Consider the following 22862-nt stretch of genomic DNA (forward strand, 5'->3'; position numbering starts at 1 on the left):
GGGAATAAAAATTCACAACCAATTACATTAATTTAAAATTTCAAGTCTATTATTTCAGTATTATTAATCTGAATAATCTTAATAAATATCTTATAATAGGAAAGATGAACTAGTTGTGGAGAAAATTTTTCAACCACAAAGCAGATGCTTTGGGGTATCTAGTGACGTTATGAGTGCGGTCCACAAAATAAAAACCATATCTGACTGTATATCCAACATCCCATTCAAAGTCGTCCATAAAAGTCCAACCAAAATAACCTCGCACATTACATCCATCCCTACACATAAATATTTAAATAATTATATAATTATAAAAAACGCACATATGATATTATACACTTAAACTAATAACAAACATCAAATTTCTAAATAATCTATAAAAATCAATTAAAAATTTATTTAATCTTAAAATAAATCATAAATCATCGTAGAAAAGAAATGAGAAATCTTTATTTGACAATTCTTATGAGGCCACAAGAGGTTAGCGATGTAGGTTCCCATACCTTACTGCAAGAAGAACGTTAAGGAGATGTTGGGAGACGTGGCTAACACGCCAGGTATCATTCAGGGATTCCTTCAAGGGCATGCTTGAATTGTTTACTTCATTAGTACCTGCTTATCAAAAAATTGCCTCATCACCAATCTTCACAAACAAAAATTAACATATTGACAGGCCTGAAGTTTGGGATTATTTTTACCATTCTCTGTGATATAAACAGGAAGATTATTGTAATGAGTCCTAATGTAGTTCAACAGTGCTCTGATCCCTCGTGGATACACATGCAGCCAATCTGATCCTCCCTGAAATCACCCCTTATATTAGAACTAATACATCTAATGACTTGAACAACAAAGAGAGCTATCTCCTTTAGAAAATTAAAGTCCCTGTACCTGGGGTCCAATGAGAACTCCATTTTTAGAATCTGCCAAAGAATGCAATTATAATATCAACAAATCCTGATTTTTTAAAGGAACAAATTTGTAATACTGTTTTCATGTTAAAGATCAAATGCTCGACTTACAGGTTAAGTTCACTCGGGAATCCGCCATAAAACTGGTGTGCATGGGATCTGGAGTAGAGTTGTCATTTAAAGCATACATGGCTGTATAGTAATTAACGCCTATGTAATCATATGACCCCTTCACTAATCGAGATTGTTTTTTGGTGAAGCGAGGCAGGCGATTGCCCACTAGAGCTCTCATTGTAGCTGGATATTCACCATATACCAGGGGATCCATAAACCTGTTCAATGCCATCTCAATTAATAGTGTTACAAAAGGTAAGAAATTGGGTCGATTCATGCACATGAATTGAATGGACTTGATTGTGGTGTAATGTCGATGTTACAGACCAGCCAAAGAAGAAATCAAGAATCCGTTGAGTCGCCTTCTGGTCGTTCAGAGAGAGAGTGTAAGGAACAAACCAGTGAGTAAAGTGCGAGATGCCTATTGACCCTTTCTGCTTTTTCTGCAAGAGTGCAAGCACACAATTTTATGATTAGGGGTAGATTGGATTGAAAAGTCGTTGAAAAATATAGATGATGGTTGTAAGTTTTATTTTCGTAGATTTATCATATGAGTTGATGGATGAATGGATTTTATTGAAAAAATTAGTGTAATTTCAGATGAACCACCTGTTTATAAAAAATTTCGGAAAGAATAAAATCATTGACTGTCGAAGTTTTTCGATCAAATTCTCATACAAGGCTAGATGACAATGATCACATAGATGACAATGATCACATAAAAATTTGTTTATTGATGAAAAATATACATATATGAAATCCATAAAGGAAATTTCATTCCATACCTGATATTTGTGTCTGTATAATTTAACAGCTGAAGCGTGTGAAAGAAGCAAATTGTGTCCTACTATATAGGGCTCTGTAGCTGAATTTCCAGCAGTACAATTTCCCACAGTCTTGGAGCAGCGACCAGGCGCATGAATTCCATTATCATATCCATTTACACTGATGCTAAAGAGCTCGTTTATTGTTACCCAATTCTTCACCCGGTCGCCAAATCTCTCAAAGCATGTGTTTGCATACGCTGTAAAATCTGGGCTGAACATTCAATAAACATTGGCATGCAATAAATTAATCTTTTCGATTTATAACAAAATAATCTAAACCAAAAACATTGACAGTGTATATATAATGAGGAGTTTCTTACACAATCTTGTCGCTTAGAAAACCTCCATACTCATCTTGGAAAGGTTGTGGAAGATCCCAATGAAATATCGTGACAAATGGCTTAATACCTGAGATTTCACCATTATGACTTTAGATCCATGGTATTCTGCATTTAGCATACATTCTTCTCATAGATTTTTAATAACATACCATGCTTAAGAAGTTCGTCGATGAGATTGTTGTAATAGGTTATTCCCTTTTCATTTATCATTCCTCTGCCCTCTACCGAAAGCAAAATTGTGATCAATATTGAGAAAATAGATAAAGTGAGCCAATAATAAAATAAATTGCAGGAGTTGTCACTACACATTGCATACTTGGAAAGATTCGAGTCCAGGAAATTGAAAATCGATGAGAGTCAACTCCCATATCAACCAGAAGTTTGACGTCCTCCTAAAAGTATTTTATATTGTGTCAGGCTAATATTTTGCTGCTTACACAATTAAACAAATTTATTGGCACAGAAGCTGAATCATGATAATCATTAGCTTTGCTTATTCTTTCCTAGGACCTTCTCTACTCTATGATAATTTATAGAAAGTTTATGTAGGGAGGGCATTTAAAAAAAATTGTTACTTTTTTCTAAAACAGTGCACTACCAACAAAGATTAATTGTCATTAAACATATGATAGAAATCTGAAATTAAATTAATAGTGGATTCTATTATTAATAGTGGATTCTATTAGAGAAACTAGTGTGATTTAAAACGAGTCATATAAATGGATCAGAGTCTTTATTTGTTGAGTAGCTGATTTGAAATCATGCTAATAGATAGATTCTATTAGAAAAAATAATATATTTTAAATGAACTATCTAAACAAATCAAAACTTAGAAAATACTGTCGAAACTTACCTTTCTCCAAATTGACGGACAGTAACAATAACATTAAAAAATAGTTATGATAAAATTTTGAAAAATGAGGAATTGGGAATATGAAACAAATTTATAAAAGGGAAGAAAATAAAGTTTTAATGCTGCAACAATGACACACTGACCACCACAAACCAACGAATTTCTATTGTTTTTCTTTCATGTTATGCCCACTTCGTTTTTCTACAAATATAAGAAGAATCCCTTACATAATTTAGTTCAGTTTATTAAGCCTGCTTCTGCCTAACTGTCTGGATTTACAAGTTTCATTAATCTCTGTAACAGAACTTTTACATTTCAATCTATATTACAATGGTGTCTATTGCATACCTTGTAACGGTGGTATTGATCATCAGCAACGTCGCCATTGCTCCCATCAACAATTTTTCCTGCAGAAACATTGTCAGAATCGACAGAGTAAATGTGATCTAAAAATCAATTTCAGCTGCTCCCCAAGATATATAAAACAAAACCTGGAGTGTGCGTAAACGTATCCCAAATACTGGGTCCTCTTCCATCCTCTCGAACTGCTCCCTCATACTTTACTTACATCAAAAACATTTTGTAGAAAACCAAACGCCATTAACAAACTAAGTGTACAGCTTGACTAAAATGCCAGCTAGAGAAACAAAGTAGGATAAAAAAATGGAAGTTGCAGATTGATGAATGTATGAAGAACCTGATAAGCAGCAGATCCAACCCCAAAAATGAAGTCTGAAGGAAAGGCCTTTCTTCCAAAGCGGGTTCTACTGTGCCCATGTCCTCTAACGGAGACACACATGAGGCATAACAAGCAAAACAGAAAAAACAATCTGTTACTTGTCTCCATCTTACTAGTGTGGAGCAAACTGACACACCTTCGCCAAATTTAAACGTTGGAGAAGCACAGCCTCGCCTCTTGAGCATTCTTCACGTGAGATGCATTGGAAAATGTGCAATTGTTTAAATTGAAAATGGCAGTGAACCTACGTATTGTCTATCCAGCATACTGGATGCATATAATTAAAAATAGACATCTTGTAGACGTTGCCGGTAATGTTACGGACGATTACTTTTAATGTAGTTAAAATGTATTTTAATATGTAATTATTTTCCACGGAATATTGGCATATTCGGTCCACAATACTCGCATTTTATCTGCTTTTATTTTTAATACTAATAAGATGTGCACATTAAATGGTAATGGCAGTGGTTGCCCCGGGTTTTGAGTTAAATTAGCGAGTTAAGAGGACAAATCTTTGAATTGTCAACGCAGGGTAGATATCGTGCTCGCTTGTTTTATACACCAAACTCTGCCACGTTATCGTATTGAGTAGTGAGAGGAAAGTCTTATGTAGTTTGTTTAGTTTTTCTTTGTTTAATTATGATAATAATTAGTGATTTTTTTTTAGTGAGGACTACTAGATGAAACATATTATTTGATTATATAATTTGAAATAAGTATATAATTCTGATATGATAATTTTATAATAAATGTAACTTAAGATTAAGGAATCAATAAATAAAAATATATCAAAAAGTTGTGATTTAATTTTGATAGGATATACAAAATCTTAAATCAATTAGGGGTAAAACCAATGAGAGATACAAACCAACACATCTATATAGAGTAAAGCTATTATGTAAATACACTTAAGGAATCTATAATGCCCTGCTCTTTAAAACATAAACAAACCAAAATGCATACCACCCTCTAAAACTACCATTTGAAGACTCTTGAGTGAACAATCAAAGAAAAAAAGGGGGTTGGAATAAATTACACGGGCCCATTGCCACCCCAATTAATGGCCTTACATTTTTTGTAGGGGGCAATTAGGCTCATAGGAGCTTCCTCACCACCATCAGCTTACTCTTAGCCGTTGTAGCATTCAAGAAAGAAATAACCTATAATGGAAGTGCCACCTTCAACAAGTCATCACAATCCATTGATCTTTATAGAAAGTTTTGACATTTACTAACAATGTGAATGCAATCCAATATACACCCAAAGTAGACTTTGTCAAATGAATTGAATCTCCAATATCATTTTTAATTAAGAAGGAATTAGTAGTCATAGATAATAACAAGTCACATGAAAGAGATTGGGTACTAACATCAAATATTGACTAACAACCCCATGTATAAATAGGATTGGGAAGCATTTTAGCTATAGCTAAGAAAATTCCAACACAAGGAGCACCATCAATATCTTTTGCCAAATTCCAAATGTGAACCATCATATATAACGAATATCATGATCTTTTATCTCCTTATCAGCATAAGTCATGAAATTCACAACTATTTTTTTCTCCACACACTAGATTCTTCCTTTTAACCAATGGAGACTCCTCAAATTTCCCTTTCCACTTATTGCTCCCACACTTTTTGTCTCCCCCAACAAAAGTTGTAGATAAGGAAGTCATTATGTAAATATTACACACCATAAACTACTAGGTGTAATGAATCTACAAGCTCCAAGGAAAAAAATATTAAGAAAAGATGCCATGTTCATCACACATGTAATATAAATATATCACCTTCTAATATAATAATCAACCCAACTTTGGCCACTACCGTTATAACCCATTAACAAAAATTAAACTCCCTAGATCAAATATTTTAAATAATATTCAAAGCCTTCTTAGGGAAATTTCCCCACCAACACTTAAAATAATTTCTCTAGTTCACATATTTCACCCCTAATTTTAGCCTAATCTATTATTATATTTTCTTTTTCTAATGTGGCTAAAATTGATATGCTCAAACTAATTAATCTCCTTTTTGGCCTCATCCAATAATTAAATTGAGTGAATCTTCCTACTCTTCATTGCACCTATCATTAATTTAGTGTTTCTTTCTACTAATATTTTTTCGACCTTAGTCTTTCACTATCATCAATCCCCAAAGAATGACTCTAACTTCTACCATGCTCTTGGAATAAATATCAAAATTATATGCATACAAGCCCACCAAAGAGAGATTCTCATTTCTAGAAACTCCACCCCCATATTTACTAGGGTTTCCTTTAGCAACTCCATAAAAGTTAAGTTTCTTCCAATTTGGGGCTTGAAACTGCTAGGCATTGATAGTGGTCTTTATAGTTGAGTTCCTTGGGAAATATCCAACCATACAAATATAGGCCAAGATTCCACCTATCCATTTTATTTGTATAGGATAGTCCTTTTCTCTTCATTATAATAATCCCTTATCTCTAAGACTGAATTTTCAATCGAATCCTAAATCCATTCAAGTAGTCTAGATCCTTATCTTGGAAAGTTATTCTATTCGTTTCCAATTAAATATTCCAAACCAACATTATAAAAAAATTATCCCAAAAATTTTTCAACCCAACCCTTTGCATTTAATCTTAAGAAGGCAATATCGTAGAAGAATGAGAATAATGGAGGGGATGCACCAAGGTAGCTACCACCACCTAATGAGGAACCAACTCAACAAGGTCAATGCAAAATCATAATATAAAAAAAGATGCTTATTTATTTCATTACTGTTTCTACACATGACATACTAATAAGGCTCCACCACACCAAAATATTGAAGGTTGCGCTAAGTAAAGTTCCTTTATTTCAAAGAAATTCAAAAAAGAGAACAAGCCTTGAGAAATTATTTTTGAAACTATTGATCCCCAAAAGAATTGCACCTTTGAAGGGCAGTCCAAAAGTTTCACAGATGTGGGACCTAAATGCAATCTATGAAACTACTTTCGAGACTTTAGAAGCCAGCTCTTCATTCTTGGGGGGATTGAAAAGAGGAGGAGGAAAATGCATAGGATATCTAATCTAAGGTGAAACATTGGAAACATATATTTTACACTTCAATTCTCCTTTTATGAAAGTCATAAAGAAACACCAATTCTTGAATGTGAGCACATCACTCCACAACTCTTCATTATTGAGAGGAGAAAGAAATACACATAGTGACATAGACATAGGGAATATATTTTGAATACTCTAATGGGAAGCACCTCCCAAGGATCGATAGAAAATAGATAGATTCCTTAAGATTCTCAAAATAATTAACCTTTCTTAAAAAAATGTTCCTTGAGAGCATAATCCAATTCCTAATCCAAGGAAAATGGTAGAGTAAAATCTACTACATGAACCATTATTCACAAATTTAGGAATTAGAAAAACTAAAATGAGTATACAACAACCACTTTGAAATCAAAGCGACACAAACCATGCTAACTTAAGTAAGACAAACAAAAGGAAAACAATGATGCAATCCGGTGCCTTCCCTAAGAACAAACATGCTAAGGTCACATAAAAAATGCAAACTACTAAACTCTAAAGCATTCTTTCAATTTTTCATAAGAAAGGGGATTACAAGATCCTTGTTTTAAAAAGGTGTTGAAATCCTATTATAGGAATGCCCATGGGGTTTTATAGAATCCATTCTCCTAAAATGGGAATGATTTTGCAACCAATCCATCTTTTGCATTTTTTTGTGTGTTCACAAAATCATGATTGTTGTTGTATACGGTGAAAATGGAATGATAAAAGTATTGTAAAACCAACAAAGATCCAACCACATAAACATCTAGTTCTACAATTAAGAATCCACCATACACCAATGAAGAACCTAAAACATGCAAAATATAAAAAACATGAAGATTATACCATTCAGATGCTCAATAGAGTTTGATCTCCATTGTCTCCTATCTCCATTGATCTTGTTTAATATGGTTTCTCTCAGATTTTGTATTGTGCACAAGAGCTCAATAAAGAACAGATTGTGGTTGTGTAGACACTTGATTTCTTGATTGCATGAAGATTGATTGCATAAATTCCTTAGTTGGATTGTTAGGGTTATGAAAGGATGAAGGAATCCTCTTATATGGAAGACACCTTACAAATGGAGAGATAAGATTAAGAGGTGAAAGGATAAATGGTCGGCTAGGATTAAAGGGTAGGTATAGGAAATGGGAAAATATTAGAGAGGTGGTTAAAGGTAAATTAAGAGATGAATGACAAGTGTCATGGAGGGAAAAAAGCTAACAAATTAATTAAATAAGTAAAGGTCTATTTAATTAATAAAAGAAGTGGGGCCAATTAAATAAATATAATATTTATTTAATTTAGGAAAAGGATAATTTAAATAAATAAAAATATTTATTTAAGTGAGGAAAGGTTAGAAAATAATGGGTGGGTGCAAGAAGTTGGGTCCCAATTCCACGGAAGTCTACGAGAAAAAAAGTTTGTCGCTAAAAACGAGCGCCCGTTTTTTAAGAAACAAACACCCATTTAGCTTCAGGGCCCTGACACATAAAAATAAAACAGGTGCCCATTTAGGATCAGACCACCGCAAAGAAACGGGTGTATGATTTTTATAAATGGGCACACGTTTCTAAAAACAGGCACATGTTTCTTAAAATGCTACAAATTTCAAAACGGGTGCCCGTTTTTTGAATTTTAGATAACGGGTGCTCGTTTCATAAAAGATGGAGTGGGAAACGCACCTATGCCTTGGTTTTGGCTTTAGGCTTGGTGGGACCAAGCCTATGCTTGGACCTCCAAAAAAATGGCTAAGGCACTGGAATACCAGATTTTTGTCTTGCCGTAATTTTTTGAACGTCTTTCTGATTGTATTTTTTTATGAAATGAAGACCATTAGAGTTATCACTATCTTGATTTCAAAAATGTAAATTTCATAGTGATATGATTATTGCTACTATTTTTGCATTATTTATTAATCAAAACTGGTACCTAAATGTAAAATACTGAGGTTCAGTAAAACTTTAATAACTTTTTTGTTTTTAGGTTTTTTGGAAAATAAATTATATGACATCAATCTACATACAATTCTTTTGAATTTATTTTTTTTTAAATATGAAATTTTCATCAAATTTTGGTGGTCGTACACCAGATGTTTTGAAAATGTACTTTATAGTCAATTAAAAATGAATAAAAAAAACATATTCAATAAAAAATAAACAAAAATATTCTCATTAATATTTGGTGTCTTAGGTATCTTTTCCCAGAAGGATTTGCAAAAATTCATTTATTTACATCAAAATATGGTGGTCGTACACATGTGTGGTATGATCTTGAAACAAGCATTTTGAAAAAGTGGTTTTTAAACATTCTTTCTAAAAAGCAATTTCTACCATGTGGGTATGGAAATAAATTATATATTTGAAAATTAGACTCTGAGCACTGTATTTTCTATTACTGAAGCTTTGACATCAATCGACAGAAAAAATTTTAAATGGGGAAAACACTTCCACTTTTTGCCCAAAAGTGGGACTCAACTTCTTGCAGCCACCCTAATAAGTGAATCAATTAAATAAACAAAGATATATTTAATTAATAGAAGGATTAGGCTAAAATAATTAAATATATAAAAATATTTATTTAATTAGGCTAGGACAATTTTAGGTGTCTACAGGTGCAACTGCTTTTGCATGAAGGATTTTTGCATTAGTTTCCTTGCTTGATTCTAGGCATGAGAACCACCTGGATCTCTCATCATTTATAAAGAAAAATTGCTTGGGCATGCAATTCCTTTTAAAATTATAGTGACTAACTTTTTTTTTGACAAACAGGGTGTCTAGGTTCCTTCTTATTTCCATCGTCTAATGGTGTGCCTTGCATTCCCCTTTTGAGTCAAAGAATTTGAAATTTCCTGCTTGCTTGACAAGTGGTGCTTTTTGTTTCTCTCTAAAAAAGCTCGCATAAGCTTGATGGTCCATGGATACTTGTGACATGCAACACCTTGGCGAAGATCTTTAGGTGATACTTCTTGATTTGAACTTAAACTTTTGTGGAGTTTCCATATGTCCCATTTCTAATGTAGATGTTATTTGAAGCATATTCTTGAAAACAATAGAAAAAATGCATGGTGTGATGGTGGGAGTCTTTGAGGACTCCCTTTTGTTCTTGCTACATTTTTTTGCATGACTTCCACATGGGGGATTTTTCCAGGTGCTTGCCTCCAAGCCCAAAACTCTTTGGAGAGAGCTCGTGGGAACCTTTATTTCAAATTTGAGTGTGTACCAGTATGCTGATGAAAAGGCTTGAAAATCCTCCACTTTTAATGTCAATGTCAATCTACCAATATGTCTCATTTCAACAAAGACCGCAACACATCATCAGGAATTCAATGTTGGACATGTGGCAAGAATCACCCTCAAAGAAATTATCCTCAACTATATCCAAACTGTGGGAAATGTGGCAAGAAACATCGTAAAAATGATCCTTAATGCAACCCTCAACAACACCAAAATAGAGATAACAAAGCTTCTATTTCTTCCAACATGAAGATTTATGCAGTTGTAGATATGAAAACTCCTCATGCTATTGAGGGCAACAACTGATTTATAGGGGGAAAAATGTTACGCGACTTTTTCTGGTGGAAATAAATTCTAATAATATTATTAAATAAGATGTAAATATGAATATTAATATAGTTATGAAAGGGTGTGATTTTTTAGGCCTTCATAAATCGGTTGGAAATAGTCATCGATAGGTAATTTGGATTTGATAGCCTATTAAAATTGGTTCCTTACCAACATCAAGACAAATTAACACATAATCATTTTCGACTTAAAGCATCTGCCACTACATTTTTTTTCCAGTAACATAGTAGATAATGAAATCATATTCAATTAAGAGTTGGACACCCATCTTCTTTGTCTCATGTTGAGTTGAGGTTGAGTAAATATGTGTTGAAGACTACGATGGTCAGTTTTCAAAATAAACTTGTTTCCCAATAAATACATCACCAAACCTTAAGGCATGGACAATTCCTAATAATTCAAGATCATGAATAGTATATTTTCTTTCAGCAGGTAACAATTTTCTTGATTCATAAAATACTACCTGATTATCTTCCATTAGAACACCACCTATACCTGCCCTGCATGCATCTGTAGTCACAACAAAAGGTTTACTCAAATTTGGGATACAAAGAATAGGTGAAGAACTTTGTTAGAAATATTTTCAATGTTTCAAAAGCCTCATCACATTCATCAGTCCATTTATAATTTTGATCTTTCTTAGTTAGGTTGGTTAAAGGTGTAACAATTTTTGAATAATTTTTAACAAACCAAAAATAGAACCTAGATGATCCTAGGAAATTCTTGCTCTGCAAGCATCCTTGGGGATAGGACAATCTTGAATCGCTTTAATGTTTTTGATAAAGATAAACGAGTTTTACATGGACCCGAAACTAAAAGTTTTACATCATCCGACCATCACCCAATAAGACAAGAACCATCAGCAAAATAGGGGAGCACCCCCGAACAGTCACGAAAGCAAAAGAGAAGCAGACAAACAAGACAAAAACACTCAATTCAGAGGGTGCACCAGATCCTTGTTCTTCTGGATGGAAATCTTGTTGATTTCCTCCAGCTCCTCCATGATGAATCGGGAGGTTCCCTTGTTGTTGCTCCAGCTTCTGGTTCTGGAACTAGGACCAGTGGTTTTGTTGTCTCCAGCAGCCATATCTTCACCTCCAAGTTCTTTCATCGGGTCACTGTGATAGGATATGTAATTTGCAACCATGGCATTGATCTGTTTAAGCCCCTCTACATTGTTGTTCATGGCTTCTTTGCTTATGTCAACCAGGTTCTTGAGGTTTTTCTTTATCTCCATCATAGACTGTTCCACCTTTTCAATTCTTTGTTCATGATTGCATTTCATCACCTCGACATCCTGGGAGAGCTTCTGGGTCACAATCATGATTTTCTCAGTTTTGCTGGGTTCAGGGGAGGCAGTGAAGATGTCAATAATCTCTTTAACCCCCACTTTGAGGGTGTCAATTTCTCACTCCACCCACTTCCAACAGCTCTCCTAGCTTCTACTAGCTTCCATAACCAGGTTCATCAGCTTACCAGTCCTCTGTATCCCAATGTTATCTTCTTTGGCCATGGTCCTCTATTTTTCTTTCAGGACATTGATTGGGATATCTAGTTTAATTTTCTAGTCCAAATTCTACAGGCCATAGTCTTTAGCCGCAAGCTTCTTCTTTTTGGAAAGGGGTTTGGCCTTAGAAATCAGTTTGCTAGTGGATTTATATTTGTTGGCCACCCATATGGGAGGGTTCTTACTTGTAAACGTCCCAGGGGTGACCATCATCTCCCCTTCTTCCATAGGTTTATAATCAGGGTCATCAAAAGGAAAGGCACCCCCACTATCCTCCAAATCCATTTCTGAGTCAGAGACATCCTGGATGTTAGTCTGCTGGCCTTTCTCAGTTAGAGAGGGCACAACTTCAAGGGATTTAGCATACTCCATGATGAGCACAATAAGCCCTTCGTGGAGAATAGGATTGTTTGGATTCTCCAAATGTTTTTCCAGGCTATTTTCAAGAGAGGAGGCCAGATAGAAAGGAATAGAGATGATTTTGCCATCCCTAAAATGATTCAAAATGGTAAAATGATAGGAAAAGATCCTAGCATATTTGCCATCAAGCGTAATATACCTCATGATGAACTCAACCATGTCTGCCCAGGGAGCCATAAGATCTTTCCTATTGTAGCCACCATTAGCCATCTTGGTAACACGAGAGCGCTCCTTTTCTTTGTCGAAGAAACTCGTCAAGTCCTCCTCCCCATTTTTCCTATCTCTATAAAATCTTATGCCATTCATCGCCAGACCAGTGACCGTTGCCACCAGGGTTTCATCAATCTGATACTCGGCTCCATAAGCCCTCAGGATCCCTTTTTTCCACCCATTGAGAAAGGACTCCGTGAGCAGAGGAGAAGGGCCATGAAGTCGATCCAAAAAAGGGATGATTCCCCCATCAATGACTTCCTGCCACACATCCTTATTTTTCTTCCATTTCTCGCAAGTAGACAGTTCTTGCCTATTCTTTTCCCCACCCATTATGCTCCTGGTTGTCGAAAAGCAGAAAATGGGCCACACCAGAGAAGTCTCCGAACAGTCACAGAAAATGAGCCACACCAGAAAAGTCTCCAAACAGTAGCAAAAAAAGGGCCACACAATAAGATAGAAAATCCAATCACCAGGGAAGTTTCTAGATCTTCGGTTAGGGAAAACAAAAAAGAGTCGTTTCCCCATCAACTCTATCAAATCATGATTGAAGATCATTGGTTAATGTGAGTGGGCGTAATCATCACGAGCCAGATCACACAGGTTTTGGGGGAATGAATCCCTACTACTCCACCATTTAGTCGACACATATCCCACCGCCAGATTGGCTAGTAGATCCGCCACTTTGTTGTCTTCCCGTTATATGTGCAAAAATTTGAAATCAGCCAACTCTTCTATTATTAGTCAGTAATCCTTGATCAGATTAGCTGTCATCCAGCTAGGATCTGTGCGTCCATTTAGACAATTGACAGTGTTTAGCGAGTCAGACTCCAACCAGAATTTTCTAAAGCCTTCTCTTTTAGCCATGTGTAACCCAATCACTTTAATGTTAATAGGGTCTGGTGAAATACTTTTTTTGAAACTATATGACCTAAATAGGATACTTCGGATTTAAAGAATTCACACTTGCTTAATTTGGCGTATAATTTGTGTTTTTGTAAGGTTTCTAGTACCGTCCTCAAATGTTGCTCATGTTATTTCTCATTCTTTGATTATATTAATATGTCATCCAAAAAGATGATAACCAATACATCTAGAAATGGTTCGAAGATATCATGCATCAAGGTCATAAAGGTTGCAAGTACGTTAGTTAGACCAAAAGGCATTATCGTAAATTCATAATGACAATATCATGTTTGAAATGTAGTTTTAGAAATATCAGATTCTTTAATAAGAATTTGATGGTATCCTGACCATAGATCTATTTTGGAAAAGCATTTGGCACCATGTAACTGGTTTAGGAGGTCATTAATTCGAGGCGAGGGGTACTTATTCTTTATGGTTAATTTGTTAAGTTGACTATAATCTATGCATAACCTGATGGTCCCATATTTCTTTTTAACAAATAATATCGGTGCACCCCATGGAGAGACACTTGGCCTTATCTTACCTTCCTTAAGTAGTTGAGTTAAATGGATTTTTAATTTAGTTAATTCGGGGATTGACTACCGATAGAGAGCTTTGACGACAGGTTCTTCCCTAGGAACTAGATGAATTGCATGCTCTACAAATTGTTTAGGAGGTAAGCTATTTAATTATTCAGGAAACACATCTTTAAATTCTTGTACCACAAGTTTAATATTAATATCTATTTTAAATTTATCACTTGTTTGAAAAAGCATAACACAAAATATTTTATAATTTTTCCTTGCACTATGCTTAACTTCCATTGCTATAATGGTTTTAATTTGTAGAGGTCTCTTCTCCCCCTATAAAATGTGACATGTCCCCATGTTAAGGTTTAGGACAACTTGCTTGTTTTCACAACCTAGGAAAGCATTATTTTTCTCCAACAAACTCATACCTAGAATAGCATCATATGTACCTAGATTCAATATGTAAAAATGATCATATGTTACAAGGTTGAATAACTCGAATTTTTAATTTTTAATTGCACCCTTTTGTCTAACTATTCTACCATCTGCCATTTCGACATCTAAATGTTTTATTGATTTAGATGCAATCTTTAGTTGTGCTACAACCCTAGGAGAACTAAAGTTATGACTACTTTAATTAACAAGAAAAATAATGGGATGATTATTTCTAGAACCTTTAATTTCAATTAAAGAATGGTAATTTGTAACTACCTTTTTCACCCTAAGTAAATGTTTAAAATATTAAGATAATTAATATATCTATATTTTTATTAAGACTTTAAATAATATTTAAAGTACTTCCAAAAGTAAGTTATTTAATATTATGATAAATGAATTAACCCTACTTAATATTGAATAAGGATTTAAAACTTAGCAACACATTTATGCAACAATATATTACAGAAGAACCTTTATAAAAATTAATGTGCATCAATAATAAGATCATATAAATTCAATAGCATTAATATGCAGTAATAAATAAACCAATGAAACATCACTATCTGCAAATATACATATAAATACATATCTGTGTGAAATCTAGAGAGGGCTCCTATCCAACACATAAAGGATCAGTTACAAGTCTTGAATTTTCACAAGAAGGAAGCACTCTAGGAGGACAACTTCCTACACAGAACCTTACATGCCTTCATGACATGAAATAAATGCAGCCTTGGCTAGGACACTCTTAGGTGTACAATGTACCCCGAGTTGGACATGCATTGTATGCCCCTTCTCCGTTGCCCAATGCCCAACCACAAACCTCAACCATCCTCTTCTTTGTGCTCTCCTTTATTATTCCTTCTCCTGTATTATTCTCTGTATATATCTTCTTTATTAATTCATAGGTTTATATAATGTCACAAGGTGGTTACCAAAAATCACACCCTTTCATAGCTATAATAAAGTTCACAATTACATCTTAATTAATAATCTTATTACAATTTATTTCCATGGGAAAAAGTCATGTAACATGTGCAATAATACAAAGTTCTCTAGTTGTTAGAGAGCATACGTTCTTTATTTGATCTCTTTTGTGTGACAGGTGTTTTTCTTACATATTCTTGGCTTCTGTGGTTGATCATCAACTCTTACACTTCAAAATACTTCTTTTGCAAGGGGATTTAGCCATGGAAGAAGTGAAGATGATGCCATCAAAAGAACGAACGCCATTAAAAGAGGACAATAAAATGATAAGACACACTTTTAAATAAGTAACTAATTGTCAAACCTAATGCAAACATGTAGTTAAGGTTGTTATAAAAGAGGAGGAAAGACTAAAAAATTTTAGATCATTTATTTGTATGCTTGATAAAGATCCTCTTCATCTAAAGATTTTTTTAAAGACTAGATTGCAACTATGTGGGGAAAGAAAATAGGTATCTATATTTACTTAAAAAATGATTTAACATGTCCTGTTTATTATAGATCCTCTTCATCTAAAGAATATTTTAAAGACTGGATTGCAACTGTGTGGGGAAAGAAAATATGTATCTATGTTTACTTACAAAAATGATTTAACATGTCTTGTTTATTATTTTATTCAAAACATCTAACATGCAGAAAGGGTTATAAATAATTCCATTTCAGTTGTGTGGAGAAAGAAAATAGGTATCCATGTTTACTTTTTGCAAAATGATTCAAATTTGTTTATTTATTGTTTTATATAACAATTTTAAATTGCAAAAAAAATTTAAAAAATTACTAATATATTAAATATGGATAAATCTATTTTCAGAATAGTTTCATGAAGTCTTGATGCTTCTTCTAGTGACATCCTAATCAATTTAGACCTAAAATTGATTAAAATAAAAAATTGCCATTTCAAATTTATGTTTTAATCTCTCAAGGTCTATTTTATTTCAAATAAATATCTAAAAATAAATTTCTATTAACATAAAAATACATATCTTTAATATTTTGTGAATTCGATTTGAAAGCAAGAAGAGTCAATGTGGTGTGGATTTGTTGGGAGAGTTAAAATCGATGTTGTACTCTTAAAAGAGATAACCTCTAATGAAGACATCCAAAAATCCATCAAACTGCGATACACCTATTAGTAGTAAGACTAGTGTTCATTACATATAAGGTGAAATGGTTTCCTGGAACTTCACAAGACGAAAACTAAATTGAAAAGTCATATGTCGTGTCGAACGGGATTGAATTTTTCAACATCGTAACAGTGACTGGAATTAATGGAAGCCGTGCTAACACAAAGCAATGACGTGTTGACTGGGAATGGAAGTGAGTACTTTTCCAAGTTCCTGCAGAGGAAAATGTGGTCATTTGCAGGAATATATCCATTGGAAATCAAACACAATTATTTTTCACGGTAATAATATGCTCTCTATTGTTTCATTGTGTTTTAGTGTTAAATGAGCTCTGCTGCGGATGTCATGACAATGTTCCGATATTTTATCTTCTTTTTTCACTTGTCTTTTTTGCGATTGTGTTCTTCTTAAAATAAATGAGGAAAGGCTTAGAAGAGGATAAATGAATTAATCAAATATATTTATTTAATTAAACAGGACAATTTTAGGTGTCTATACCTATCTAAATTAAATTTATATTAAAATTTAATAATATCTAATTTCTTATGATTTATTATTTGTCATCTTTGTATTTTATTACTAGGTGTTCCACAATAATGTGTTCCACTTTTTGGCACATCATGATTATTTTGTGAAATCATTTTTTTTTTTTTAAATGTAATGATTTAATCTTTGAATGGATCTATTTAAATGATTTTAATTGAAGAGGGTTAGATCAAAATCTCTTATGTCAAACCCCCTTGGATAGAACCCCTCTATTCTTAAATCATACCAACAAAGGAGTCTTCTTTGCACCATCAAAATGTGAACAAAAAAATCACTTTTTTTTCTTACCTTATGGTGGGTCAAATGAATTCATTTAGAAGTTACATTTTGTAAGTGTCTCTAAGTCCCATTATAAGATTTCCAAATAGTATAATTTTGAATATATTTTATTTATTTCTTATTTATATTGACTGTAGGTTTTCCACTAAACATTATGGGCTTTGTCTTGCATACATGAAAAAATAGGAAAATAGAAATAAATAATTTTAAAAAATATGTTCCTTAGGTATTGATATCTTCATTTCCACAATAAAAAATTAATTCAATTCAAATGCATACCAAAAAAGTAATGTGATGCAACACAAACCTCTATCTAAATTACAATTACTTTGACTTTGAAAATTAATTGAAAAAAGTACATGCAATAAAAAATTATGAAACAATCTCCGTACACTAGATATTGGTGTGGAAAACATATATTTAAAAAATAAAAAATTGTATCCTTTCTATATAAAAGCTATGCATTCTAACATAAAAATCACTTGTTAAAAATGTTGCTTACAATAAAAAGAAAGTTAATTAAAGTTGTGTAAAAATTATTTGCATTTTATTGAAAAAATTTTAAAATATATATTTATAATTTATACATAAAATCTCACAAATTATTGGTTTGCATCATATTCAAATTCTATATAGTTTAGTTTTTATATGTGTTAGAAAGTGAAGTAGTGAAAAATTTTGATCTCATAATTCTTTTGATGCTTCTGGACTCGATTGTGTGCAAATTTTTATCATCAACGTTTTGAATCACACTCCATGATCCATCATCAAGATGAGAGTTCAAAGGAGGAGAAAGATGGTAAGTTGCAGATCTAGACTGAATATAAAGATGAGAGAGGGAAGAGAGAAAGAAAGCACTGTTGAAATGTGTCGACTGATCAGCAAAGTACTGTACACTCAGCACATATTCTCGTCAGGGTCAGGGGTTCGGGGGCGGCAGCCCTTGAGAAAAGCAGGGGTTCAGGGGCGAGAGCCCTCGAGAATTTTTTTTTGATGAAAACCGACATTGTAATAAAACCCTAAAAAGGATGACTTTATTTTTGCCCTAAAAACGCATGTTATAAGTGGCTGGGATGCTTAAGGCATTGTAAGGTTGATGTACTGTTTTTGCTGGATAATAAGAAAGATTGGACGACTGTGTATGGTGGATGTAACCCATTCTGGGTGAACCACGTTAAATCTCTGTGTTATCTGTGTCCTGTTTTATTTCTTTATCTTTTGTATTTAAATCTGCATATAATTGTTAGTTCATATTTGCTTTAGATCTGTTTGAAACCCTAACAATTGGTATCAGAGCGAGGTATTCTGTAAATTGGCAGGACTCTTAGATTTGAGTGGGAGCAATGGAGGATTCCAAATTTAAGGTTGAAAAGTTTAACGACCAGAATTATTAGTTATGGAAAATGCAGATGGAGGATTACTTGTATCAAAAGGATTTGTGGCGGCCATTGGAAGGAAAGGCAAAGAATCTGACCACAATGTCAGATGAAGAGTGGGACATTTTAGATAGAAAGGCACTGGGATCCATTCGATTGTGCCTTGTGCCATCTGTAGCATTCAATATAACAGAAGCAAAAACGGATGTAGATTTGATGGCAACATTGGCTAAGTTGTATGAGAAACCCTCGGCTTTGAATAAGGTATTTCTTATGAAGCGTTTGTTTAATTTGAAAATGAGTGAGGGAGGATCTGTAGCGGAGCACTTAAATGAATTTAATACAATTACTAGTCAATTGTCTTCAGTAAAAATTACCTTTGCAGAAGAGGTTAGGGCTCTCTTGATTTTATGTTCTTTGCCAGAAAGCTAGAATAGCTTGGTTATGGCTGTAAGTAACTCTATCTCTGGTAAAAATACTTTGGTATTTGATGATATTGTTGGTGTTATCCTAAGCGCGGAAATGCGAAGGAAAAGCACAGGTGAGACTCCAACATCATCGGGTAGTGTTTTGAATGTGGAGAATAAAGGAAGATGAAAGGAAAGAGGAAAAGGCCCTTGGAATGAGAAGTCACGAGGGAAGTCAAAGAAAGGACGCTCTCAATCTAGAGGAAAGAAAGATTGCTGGTACTACGGAAAGCCTGGTCATCTAAAGAAAGACTGTTGGTCTCGAAAAAACAAAGAAGGAGACAAAAATGAAAATGACAGTAAGGAAGCTAATATCGCAAGTAATACTTTACAAGATGCTTTAATCTTATGTTTGGATAATGTAAATGATTCCTGGGTAATAGATTCTGGGGCTTCATTTCATGCTACACCCCATAAAAAATATTTTCTAGATTATGTTCAAGGTGATTTTGGATAGGTATATTTGGATGATGATGAGCCCTGTCAAATTGTTGGAAAAGGAAAGATAAAGATCAAGTTACAGAATGGAAATGACTAGTTTTTGTAGGAGGTAAGACATGTTCCTAATTTAAGAAGAAATTTAATTTCTGCGGGGCAACTAGCTAGTGAAGGTTGCATAGTTACCCTCTCAGACAGTATGTGGAAGGTCGCTAAAGGATCATTAGTAATAGCTAAAGGTGCAAAGATAGGCACATTATATCTATGTACAGGTGACACTTACTCTACCCTGGCTACTACAGATAAAGTTACTGCAGGGACAACAACAATAAATGTTGCAAGAACAGATTTGATAATGTGGCACCATAGGCTTGGGCACATGAGTGAGAAAGGGATGAAAACCCTTCACTCCAAAAATCTATTGCCAGGACTAAAGAAGATTGATTTAGAGTTCTTTGAAAACTGTGTTTATGGTAAACAGAAAAGAGTCAGATTTCTCAAGGTTGGGAAAGAGAAGAAGAGTGAGAAGTTAGAGCTTGTACATTCAAATGTATGGGGACCGGCTCAAGTATCATCTCTTGGTGGCTCTTGTTATTATGTTATTTTTATTGATGACTCAACCCAAAAAACATGGGTATATTTCCTAAAACAAAAATAAGATGTTTTTGAAACTTTTAAGAAATGGAAAGCTTTGGTTGAGAATGAGACAGGAAAAAAGTTGAAGTGTCTCAGATCGGATAATGGAGGTGAGTATTGTAGCAAAGTATTTGAAGATTATTGCTCCTTAAATGGGATTCAAAAGCATAAGACAGTTCCAAGAACTCCACAGGAAAATGGTGTGTTAGAGAGAATGAATAGGACTATCATGGAACGCACGAGGAGCATGAGATTGCATGCTGGATTGCCCTTACATTTTTAGGCAGATGTTGTACATACTACTGTCTATTTGATAAATAAAGGACCTTCAACCCTTTTGGATGGTGGTATTCCAGAGGAGGCATGGACTGGTAAAAAGATAAATTATTCTTTTCTAAAAACTTTTGGTTGCAAAGCTTTTGTTCATGTTGATAAAGAAAATAGAGCCAAGCTTGATGCTAAATCTTAGAAATGTACCTTCATTGGATATGGGATAGATGAATATGGCTATCAGTTATGGGATTTTGAAAATAAGAAAATAATTAGAAGTAGAGATGTTATATTCAATGAGAAGGTCATGTATAAAGAACAGATGCAAGAAAAGAAGCATGAACAGGACAAACAAGAATATGTGGTGTTGGATGAGATTCCTGAAAATGAAATGCCACAGGTACCTGATGCTTAGCAACAACAGATTGTCCCACAAACTCCTACAAGTGTTAGACATTCTACGAGGACAAGTAGACCCCCTGAAAGATTTTCTCCTTCTTTGTATTCTATTTTATTAATGGATTCTGGTGAACCAGAAGAATATGAAGAAGCAATGCAGGTAGATGCCAAACAACAGTGGGAGCTAGGCATGAAAGAGGAGATGGACTCCTTGATGAAAAATAAGACTTGGGACTTAGTCCCTTTACTTGCAGAAAAAAGAGCCTTGCCTAACAAATGGGTTTATCGGCTAAAGGAGGAGGAAGGAGGTCAGAAAAGATATAAGGCCAGACTTGTGGTAAAAGGTTTTGCATAGAAAAAGGGTATAGATTATGATGAAATATTTTCTCCAGTTGTAAAAATGACTTCAATTAGAACTATACTTAGTCTTGTGGCTGCAAATGATTTACATCTTGAACAATTAGATGTCAAAACAGCTTTTCTCCATGGAGATTTGGAGGAGGAAATTTACATGTTGCAACCATAGGGATATGAGGTCAAAGGTAAGGAGAACTAGGTGTGCAAGTTGAAGAAAATTCTGAATGGCCTAAAGCAAGCACCCTGACAATGGTATTTAAAATTTGATAGTTTCATGGCCGAACACGGTTATCATAGATGTCATTCTGATCATTGTGTATATTTTAAGAGATTTGATAATGGTAGTTATATTATCCTGTTGCTTTATGTTGATGACATACTTATTGCTGGGTCTAACATGCAACATATAAATGATCTTAAATAGAAATTAGCTAGGTCATTTGCTATGAAGGATTTGGGTGCAACTAAGAAAATTCTTGGTATGAGGATTACACGGGATAGGAAAAATAGAACCTTGAATTTGTCCCAAAGTGAGTATATAAAGAAGGTGTTGAAAAGATTTAACATGCAGGATGCAAAAGCAGTTAGTACACCTTTGGCTAGTCATTTCAAATTGACTAAGGAGATGTGCCGAAAGGCACAAGAAGAGGTTAATAAAATGTCTGACATCTTGTATTCATTAGCTATTAGCAGTCTGATGTATGCAATGGTATGCACAAGGCCAGATATTTCACATGCAGTGGGAGTTGTGAGCAGGTTTATGAGTAATCCGAGTATGGAACGTTGGAATGCTGTGAAATGGATTCTTCAATATTTGAAAGGAACTACTATGAACGCATTATGTTTCAAAGGATCTAATGTTGCTCTGAGTGGATTTGTTGACTCTGATTTGGTGGGTGATATTGATTCACGGAGGAGTACTACAAGGTATGTTTTTACTATAGGGGGAACTGCAGTCAGTTGGATTTCTAGGCTGTGAAAGGTTGTTGCACTTTCAACCATTGAAGTTGAGTATGTTGTTGCTACAGAAGCCAGCAAGGAGATGATTTGGTTGCAATGTTTTCTAGAAGAATTGGGTCAGACACAAGAGGATAGCCCATTGTATACTGATATCCAAAGTGCCATTCATCTTGCGAAGAACTATGCTTTTCATTCAAGGACAAAGCACATTCAGCTTAGGTACCACTTCATCCGGATTGTTTTGGAGGAAGGTTAATTACGGCTTGAGAAGATTCACACAAGTGAGAATCTTGCCGATATGTTCATGAAGGCAGTTCCATAGGAGAACCTGATTTCTTCATCAGTTTATGTTGGTCTTCTTGATTGATAATTGTGGAATTTATACCAGTCGATTCCTAGTGTTTTATCCAGCGGATTTTGCATGTACAGTGGTGTCATGTAGTATCAGTCTCCAAGTGGGAGATTGTTCGGTGTGGAGCCTGATCAGTCTCCAAGTGGGAGATTGTTGAAATGTGGCAATTGATCAGAAAAGTATTGTACACTCAGCACGTATCCTCGCTGAGGTCTGGGGCCGGGCCGGGCCCCGGGCAGGGG

General features: G+C 34.3%; 1 protein-coding gene across 1 annotated transcript; it reads right to left on the bottom strand.

The window, feature by feature from the left end:
- Window positions 1-3973, bottom strand: LOC131050072 (beta-glucosidase 24). Its single transcript, XM_057984207.2, has 13 exons — window positions 3744-3973; window positions 3538-3604; window positions 3395-3453; window positions 2510-2585; window positions 2343-2414; window positions 2173-2260; window positions 1811-2063; window positions 1353-1468; window positions 1023-1243; window positions 892-923; window positions 699-801; window positions 504-612; window positions 1-278 (listed from the first exon to the last, which is right to left on the bottom strand). The coding sequence occupies exons 1-13, from the start codon at window positions 3891-3893 to the stop codon at window positions 110-112; spliced, it is 1515 nt and encodes a 504-aa protein (XP_057840190.2). The 5' UTR covers window positions 3894-3973; the 3' UTR covers window positions 1-109.
- Window positions 3974-22862: the final 18889 nt, after the last annotated feature.

This window comes from Cryptomeria japonica, chromosome 3 (assembly GCF_030272615.1).
Source record: "Cryptomeria japonica chromosome 3, Sugi_1.0, whole genome shotgun sequence".
Classification (NCBI taxonomy): Eukaryota; Viridiplantae; Streptophyta; class Pinopsida; order Cupressales; family Cupressaceae; genus Cryptomeria; species Cryptomeria japonica.

Coding starts and splice junctions, on each gene's coding strand:
- LOC131050072 (XM_057984207.2), bottom strand. CDS start 3,893: ATGGAGACAAGTAACAGATTGTTTTTTCTGTTTTGCTTGTTATGCCTC. Junction 2,586..3,394: donor ATCAATACCACCGTTACAAG/GTATGCAATAGA, acceptor AAATACTTTTAG/GAGGACGTCAAACTTCTGGT. Junction 2,064..2,172: donor TTTCTAAGCGACAAGATTGT/GTAAGAAACTCC, acceptor TTGAATGTTCAG/CCCAGATTTTACAGCGTATG.